At 36.0% G+C, this 8,765-nt stretch overlaps 1 protein-coding gene and 1 non-coding gene across 5 annotated transcripts; one reads left to right on the top strand and one right to left on the bottom strand.

Annotated features, from left to right (window-relative positions):
• Nucleotides 1-527: 527 nt before the first annotated feature.
• LOC114373877 lies at nucleotides 528-5,405 on the top strand. 4 transcript variants are annotated; one of them, XM_028331438.1, is made up of 4 exons: nucleotides 859-1,292; nucleotides 1,631-1,691; nucleotides 1,806-1,937; nucleotides 2,215-5,405. In XM_028331438.1, the coding sequence occupies exon 4, from the start codon at nucleotides 2,257-2,259 to the stop codon at nucleotides 5,281-5,283; it is 3,027 nt and encodes a 1,008-aa protein (XP_028187239.1). In that variant the 5' UTR covers nucleotides 859-1,292; nucleotides 1,631-1,691; nucleotides 1,806-1,937; nucleotides 2,215-2,256; the 3' UTR covers nucleotides 5,284-5,405. The 4 variants fall into 4 exon arrangements, with proteins under 4 accessions (XP_028187238.1, XP_028187239.1, XP_028187235.1 ...); XM_028331437.1 differs by lacking the exons at nucleotides 859-1,292; nucleotides 1,806-1,937 and adding an exon at nucleotides 528-812; XM_028331434.1 differs by lacking the exon at nucleotides 1,806-1,937.
• Nucleotides 5,406-7,028: 1,623 nt separating this feature from the next.
• TRNAT-UGU lies at nucleotides 7,029-7,100 on the bottom strand. The gene has a single exon. It is a non-coding gene; the product is annotated as a tRNA-Thr (tRNA).
• Between the last annotated feature and the right edge of the window lie 1,665 nt (nucleotides 7,101-8,765).

Below are 8,765 nucleotides of genomic sequence, written 5' to 3'. Positions count from 1 at the left end.
AGAGTGGTAGAAAAAAAATCACAACTTGTTAACTTACCATAAAATCATGTGTTTTTTTTATGCGTGTATCTCCTAAACTAACTAATATAATATTTTTATATATGCTAAGAAATAATATTTTTAACCACAATATTTTTAAGAATGTGATTCTCGAAAATACAACATAATTTTATGAAAAAAAAAACTCCTTAAAATTTAAGTAACTAACATCAAAATATACTGCACAGAGGCAATGAAATCTATTTAAAGAGTTTACCTCAGAACTTGAACTTGGTAACTTATCACAAAAAATCACGTCTAATGATATGGAATTTATGATTAAGGTTTATTTTGTCGTATTAACAAAATGAGGTAATCATATCCTAAAAAATGGTAATCCTGTCGTGAGTTACAATTTCTCACAATTATTTTTTTCAGCAAAATAATATATATGGAAGGTACCAGAATTAAAGACAGTTACAAAGGATTTTGAAATCTGCTTGATTCCAAACCGAATTGTAGTCGAACTTTTTCAGAAATTACATGTAGTTTAGGTAAGCGTTGTTTGTTCTTCATTCCAATAGGTCAGAGTGAGAGGTTGTGAGTGTATATTTCTACGTTAAAAAAAGAAAAAAGAAAAAAGACTAGAGAAGTAGTAGTGCAGGAGCAGAGAAGAGAAGAGGAAAAACAAAACAACTCATGAAAGGGTGGCAGTGCAGAGAAGATGATTCCTTAGAAGTTAAGAACCTCAAAACGTCAGTCACACAAAGTACAAAACACCACGTTTTGCTTTTGACTATCTTAATCGAAGTTGCCTTTTAAGCACCCCACAGGTAAAAAAAAGGAAACTCTCTCTCTTTTCATTTTTTTAACAAAGTGAATGCAAAATGCTCCCAAATCACAGTGCTGAATATCTGCAAATTTAACAGTGGTATAAATGGTTGTGGAGCCTACTTCCATTCCAACCATACCCTAGTCAGATCCCATCTTTGGTCCCATTGCTTTGCTTTCTTCTCACTGTGCTCCTTCCTTCCCCTTCTGCACTAGTTTCGCAGTCTTGCAGACACAAATTTAAAAATACCCAAAGAAATAAGAATCATAGGAAAATTAAAAGGCAAATGTCTTATAAAGTTTGAAGAAAGTCACACAAATAATGATAGTAGACAGAGTGTGAAACCAAAGGGTGAAGTTAAGACTGTCAGAGACAGGTTTTTAGTTATACTATACTTACAAAACAGCGTGCTTATCAAAAAACAGCTAGAGTTTCTGAACCCCCCAAGACTTGTTCACTCCCCTTCTGAGAAAAAAAAAAGGTACAGTTTTTGCCTTCATTTTCAACGAGTTTGTCCTTTTTCCTCTTTTCTGTAACCGTTGTGAGTGTGAGTGTGAGGTATCTCCCAAATACTCTCAGCTCATAAATTTCTCTCATCCAAATATCTCACCAAGTGTGTTGGCCTTTCACTCAATAGTTGTGATCCAGTTGACGCGTTAATGATATGTAGTAATATTGAATAGTATGTAACATGTATTTTATTTAATTTATACACTGTTCTGCTAATGATGTGTTTCTTAATTTTTATTGGTGTTAGTTATTTCATTACTGTTGCTGTACTTGTAAGTGTTAGTCTTATGACCTTCCTCGTTTGTTCAGATTGATTTGGTTGGAGGCGAAAAACAGAATCCACGAAACTGTGTTTCAGTTTGGTATCCTTGTAAGTACTCAGATCTGAATCCCAATGCAGTTTTGTGATTCTTTGAATCACCCCTCTCTGTTTCTCCGATATGGGGTTCTGATTTTATTCTTTATATGATGATGAATTAACTAGACAAGAATCCTGAGCATCAAATGAGTGTATGCCCCAAGGAGATACCATCTTTTTTGGAGTATTCACAGTTCAGAATCAATTTCTTTTTGAAAACTTTTTCCTTTCCATCTCCAAAACCTTACTTTCTGTAAAGTAAGTATTTCCGTTTAAGTTGATTCTCTTGCTGCCTAGTAATCATTTTTTCTGTTTTGCGAGTTGACGAATTTAATTCTCTCTGTAAAGTTTACCTCCCCTATAAAATTTGAGATTTATAACTTAGATGGTCATGCCACTTTAACCATTTTTCTATATTTTTTTTCCCAGCACTAGCATGAACATACCAATGTAGAACATTCAATTTTGGTTCATTTTTGCTTATTGGTTATTGGAATAAATCTTGTGACTGACTTTGACATAATCCCAACTTCAGATATAAATCGTGTGGTTGAGTGCATGGGATTTGCTATCTTGCATGATTGGGAATCTTACCAGTGCAGGCATGGATATTCAGGAAGAGAGCCCCATGTTTGGGTCCTTGAAAGCCATGACTACAAGGAATATGTCATCATCATCTTCTGCTTTCTTTTCCGCGAACCAGTCACCCTTCTTCTCTCCAAGATCACCATCATCATGTCAATTATCAGAGTCAGCCAGGCTTGATGTTCCAAGTAACAGAATTCATTTAGGTTTGGCTCCCTCAAGCACCACTTCAGAGATTCCAGAACCAAATTCACTTGTAAATGTTAGATGTACTTTGTCAGATGTATCTGCATCTCCAGCTGGATGTAATTCAGTTGATTTGCAGAAACTTGATCGTATATCTTCCTCAGTTGGCATCTCAAGTAGCAGCATATCTAGTTACTCCAATCGCCATGAGGATGGTTATTCTGGACAGAAAGAAAAGCGAATTAAAAAAGACAGAAACCATAGAACATCCTCCACTCCAGGTTCCACATCATTTTCTTCTTATAGGCTGAGGAGTTGTGATGTTTTCATAGGATTGCACGGCTGCAAACCTCCTTTACTACGATTTGCTAAGTGGCTGTGTGCTGAGTTAGAGACTCAAGGCATCAGTTGCTTTGTTTCAGACAGGGCTCGAAGTAGGAGCTCTCGCAAACTTGGCATTGCAGAGAGAGCAATGGATGCTGCTTCTTTTGGGATAGTAATTATAACAAGGAAGTCTTTCAAGAACCAATACACCATTGAGGAGCTCCAGTTTTTCTGTAGCAAGAAGAATTTGATCCCAATCTACTTTGATTTGAGTCCAGCTGATTGTCTTGTAAGGGATATAATTGAAAAGAGGGGTGAGCTGTGGGAAAAACATGGAGGGGAACTTTGGCTGTCGTATGATGGGTTGGAACAAGAGTGGAAAGATGCTGTGCATGGCCTCTCTCGGCTTGATGAGTGCAAATTGGAAGCTCAGGATGGCAACTGGAGAGATTGCATACTGAGGGCTGTCACATTATTAGCAATGAGATTAGGAAGGAGAAGTGTTGCAGAACGTTTGACAAAATGGAGAGAAAAGGTAGAAAAAGAGGAGTTTCCTTTAGCTAGAAATGAGAATTTCATTGGCAGGAAGAAAGAGCTTTCACAGTTGGAATTTATACTTTTTGGTGATGTCACAGGAGATGCAGAACAAGATTATATTGAACTTAAGGCCAGACCCAGGAGAAAGAGTGTGAGAATTGGTTGGGGAAAGAGTAATGTGATAGATGAGAGATGGAGGGAAAGACATATGGGAAATGGCAGCAGGAAGGACAAAGAACCAATTGTATGGAAGGAATCAGAGAAGGAGATTGAACTGCAAGGTATTGAGTTTTCTAATAGGCACAACCATCTAAGGCTCAAGCGGGGAATGTATAGTAAGAGGAAAAGGGGAATGAAGATTTTGTATGGGAAAGGAATTGCTTGTGTTTCTGGGGATTCAGGAATTGGAAAAACAGAACTTATTCTTGAATTTGCTTACAGATTTCATCAGAGATACAAGATGGTTTTATGGATAGGAGGAGGGAGCAGATACATAAGGCAAAACTATCTCAATATCAGATCTCTTTTAGAAGTTGATGTGGGAGTTGAGAATGGTTTGGAGAAAACACAGATAAGAGGCTTCGAAGAGCAGGAAGTAGCAGCAATTTCTAGAGTTCGCAAGGAACTGATGAGAAACATACCGTATCTTGTGGTCATTGATAACTTGGAAAGTGAAAAAGATTGGTGGGATCACAAACTTGTTATGGATCTTCTCCCTCGTTTTGGGGGAGAGACACATGTAATTATATCAACATGCCTTCCTCGCATCATGAACTTGGAGCCTTTGAAACTTTCATACTTATCTGGAGTTGAAGCAATGTCTTTAATGCTAGGTAGTGGCAAGGACTATCCAGTTGCCGAGGTTGATGCCCTGAGAATTATTGAGGAGAAAGTTGGAAGGTTAACTCTTGGCCTTGCCATTATCAGTGCAATTTTGTCTGAACTACCCATAACACCAAGCAGGCTCCTAGATACCATAAATAGAATGCCTTTGAAGGAGATGTCATGGAGTGGTAAAGAAGCTCACTCGTTCAGGAAGAATACTTTCCTTCTGCAACTTTTTGATGTTTGTTTCTCCATATTTGATCATGCAGATGGTCCAAGAAGCTTGGCCACCAGAATGGTGCTGGTAAGTGGATGGTTTGCACCTGGTGCTATTCCTGTTTCCCTATTGTCACTTGCTGCTCAAAAGGTACCGGAAAGATGTCAGGGAAAATGTTTTTGGAAAAAAGTAAAGCAATTATTAACATGTGGATTCACATCCTCGTATGCCAAAAAATCAGAATTAGAAGCATCTTCTTTGCTGCTGAGATTTAATATTGCAAGAAGTAGTACTAAGCAAGGCTATATCCATATCAATGATCTCATCAAACTGTATGCTCAGAGAAGAGACGATACTGGAGCTGCACAAGCAATGATTCAAGCTATCATCAATCACGGGCCAATATCACAAAATCTGGAGCATTTATGGGCTGCTTGTTTTCTGTTATTTGGATTTGGTCATGATCCTGTGGTTGTTGAGGTCAAGGTGTCTGAGCTTTTATATCTTGTCAAAAGAGTAGTTCTGCCTCTTGCAATTCATACATTCATTACTTATTCTCGATGCACCGCCGCTCTTGAGCTTCTGCGTCTGTGCACCAATGCATTGGAAGCTGCAGACCAAGCATTTGTTACCCCGGTTGACAAGTGGTTGGACAAATCACTTTGCTGGAGATCCATCCAGACTAATGCTCAGTTGAATCCTTGTCTTTGGCAAGAGTTAGCATTGTGTAGAGCCACTGTTCTCGAGACTAGGGCCAAGCTAATGCTAAGAGGTGCTCAATTTGACATAGGGGATGACCTGATCAGGAAGGCTGTTTTTATTAGGGCTTCAATTTGTGGTGAAGATCATCCAGATACCATATCTGCTCGTGAAACACTGAGCAAACTTACCAGGCTTAATGCAAATGTCCAAATTCACACTTCAACTTAGATTTGTATCTTTGTAAGGAAACTCTAGAATTATACAAACGATTTGTAATAAAATTTCTGCATATGGTTCTTTCTACAGTACTTTTAGAAAATCTGAAATGAGATGCCTTCAATTTTAAGGAAGTATTTTCTTTTTGGTTATCCTCACATACTTAGTATGCATCCTTATAGAAATTCTGTGATGATCCTTCTGTAGATTTTTTTTTTTGTTATTTTTTCAATTCCCACGGCTATACTAGGGACCCACAAGATCAAATTATTTGTGTTTTTATCCGGAAGTCTGAGGCATTGATAATTTGATATGCATAATCTGGAAAGTGATTCAAAGATGAAAGGTCTATCACATTGATGCCACCATGATGGGATTCTAGCTACAGTGTATGCATGTGAGGACGCATTTTCATATTTTTTTTCTAATGCTTTTTACAGATGACAGTGTAGATGTCATCATTGCCGTATCATTCCTTGGTTATGTTTTACACCATACAAGTAGCTGTTCCCTGTTATTTGAGTTACAAAATTTTCTTATTATTATGTGCTATACTGCTATTTATTCAGACGTAAGATATTTTTGCAACAATGCTTTACAAATTTCAATAAAAGCTTCTCCTTTGCTCGATCTTCTTTCTTTTTATAGTTACTGTATAGATTGTGTGTAATCATGGTTCTGTTCTGTGAAATCATTAAATTTATGAATAATTGAAACTACAGTTGTACTTGCTTTGCCATAATAGAAGTTGATTCAATTAGAGGTGATCCATGGTGCAACAAAAAGGGAGATCCTCTTCATTTATGGGGTACGACTGCATACGTTCAAATCGTCTTCAAACCCCAAATTAAAGGTGGAAGTCTTATCTCATGTATTGGACTGAACAAACTTTTTATATGTAATAATTAGTGACTAATTAAGTGATTATATATACACATTGGGAATTTTAAAACAGAATGTGGTCTGAATATACTTGCGATCATCATTTATTTTACCTATAAATAATTAGTCGACTTCAGTGGTTAGCAATTCACTGCATCCAAAGTGTTTAGAGTCACCAAACGCACATACTACGGAGTAATATTTAACGGCAATCATGTAACGCCTTCGTTCTATCGTCCATTTTGGCTATGCAATATACTGGGTTGTATTGATACACATACATTTGTGACCTATAACCGCACTAAAAATATAGTATCTTATTATAGGATAGGTTTTTTTTGTGTTACTCAGGCCTTTTGAAGTATAACTGACCGTAAGGTCCCAGTTTTTATCTTTGGATTAGCTCAGTTTATTTTTGGTCTATGATCTGTGGATTTCCAATATAATTTTGGAGGCATTAAAGTAACGAAAGACTTCAGTTATATGTATGTAGGATAAATGAATGAATAAGTTGATAGTATAATTATTATTAATAATTTAGTGTAACCAAAGACTTCCTTTCACCTGGTCTGCTGGCCATATAGTTATTACTATTATACGGAGTAGTATTATAATTTAACTGTTGAAATGCTTTAAAGCATCTTCGAGGGGCGCTGGGGCACCAAGGAAAATAGCTGTTAATTATCAAATTTGGTTAGACTAATTTTTTTTCAAAAAATATGTTAAGTACTATTTACTACTTATTTCGTTAAGTGGTACCTATTAAATAGTAACTAAAGGATGAATTACCAAAATACTTAAGATTACTAAAGTGTCAAATGCAGTTGAACTTAATTTGGGACAACCACGCCACCATTTGCTAAAAATATAACTCCTGCCCCCACGCAGGATCGAACTACGGACCTTCAGTTTACAAGACTGACGCTCTACCACTGAGCTATAGGGGCTTCTTATTACAACTTCTGAATGAATCTATTTATAACCTATTACCTTAATCGTTTATATTTTTTAATGAGGAGATCTTTCATATTTTTAATTATTAAAATTAAATTTCTATTCTAGTCATGGTTTATGATTTTATTATTAGAGATTATATACTATTAATTTTTTAAAATTGTTTTCAATTCTCTAACATATTAAATGTGTGCTTTTTAAAAGAAAATAAAAATTTATAAATGAGTTGTTATGAATGGGAGAAGTGAAGTTTATTTCAGCAATTTTTAAATCTCAAAGAAAATTAATCTTCAATTATCGAATGAAAAAAATAACACAAATTTCGTTGTTCTTTTTTTTTTTTTGACTGGAAACTTCTTTGTTCTTGGATAACAAAACAAACGATATTTTTTTTTATAAATATTATTCTTACTTGATGCGATGTATGTATATATGAATCATCACATGACTAAACTTTCTTTAATGCACGTCTTTCATCTGAACATTTGAAGCAAAAAACGATGGGGATAATAGAAGGCAAGCTTAACAGGAAAATCCATCATCGAAAAAAATATTGCTTTGTCTATTATTGTGGTGGTTTGCCAATCCACCGATGGGAATATCATTTCATTGGGTTATATTAAAATCAGACACTCGCCAATAAAACTTGATTCAAATATAAAACATGAAAGCAAAATAGCGAAGAAGAGGACCCAATCTGCTATCAAAAGTGATAGTGTCAGATGCAAGAGATGAAGGAAAAAACATACTTATTGATCTGAGGATAAAATGATGGCCACATTTTGTGATATTTTTTTTGGATTCTCTGCATCATACTCTGAGGATAAAAAGATGAAGATACATCAACAACTGTAAATTCCCACGAAAATAGGATAACTGTCGCGTGTTAAAGCTTAGTTAATGCTGAAAGCCAAAGAAGTTGAATATATAAAGAAGCTGTGGCTACATCACCTATTAAACAAATTAGGCATGGATCCTCCTCTTCCTCTTCCTCTAAGATGACAGTTTTTTCCAACTTAGAAAATTCAATTTCAGAATCCTTTGCCGAGCCAAGTTTTACAGCAGTGTCCGATTCCTTCAGCTTTTCTGAGTTAGATGAGGTCCCAATCTCATAATTGCCACCAGCAACTGTTTCTTGAGTTGAATTAGAATCTCTAGTTTGCAGCGAAGTACTGACTTGGTCACCACAGATTTCAGTGACACCTAAAGGAACATTTTCTGAGAGTCCCCCGGGAACAGCTGGAGCAGCACCATGGTGAGATGATTGCTTGACATGCTCCTCTCCTACTCTTGGGTTCTGCAGAGAGAATGCAGCAAATGAAGCAATGCCATAACAGATTGACAACATAATTATTATTAGAGAATGAGAATCCGATGGCAATTGTAAATTCTTAGTTACAAGGTGTAGACTTCAAATGAGAGCTCATAAACCAAAAAGAAATGTCAAATGTTATATGTTCCCTGTGCATTTGTTCAATAAGAAAGGATAATCAAACATATTTAACTGCTACAACTAATCCAGTTTAATAGAGTTACCAAAGCTTCTTAAACTCGACTCAAAGGTGAAATTGATCAGGCAACCATACCAAGACTACTTACCATGCAGAATTTAAGAATAAATTTGATCCTTGCATTGGTAAAAGAAAGAAAGGGTAAAA

The sequence above is a fragment of the Glycine soja genome, chromosome 11, assembly GCF_004193775.1.
Source record: "Glycine soja cultivar W05 chromosome 11, ASM419377v2, whole genome shotgun sequence".
NCBI lineage: Eukaryota > Viridiplantae > Streptophyta > Magnoliopsida > Fabales > Fabaceae > Glycine > Glycine soja.
The sequence above is the reverse complement of the archived record's forward strand: the minus strand, read 5'-3'. Positions and strand labels throughout refer to the sequence as shown.

Coding starts and splice junctions, on each gene's coding strand:
- LOC114373877 (XM_028331437.1), top strand. CDS start 2,257: ATGATTGGGAATCTTACCAGTGCAGGCATGGATATTCAGGAAGAGAGC.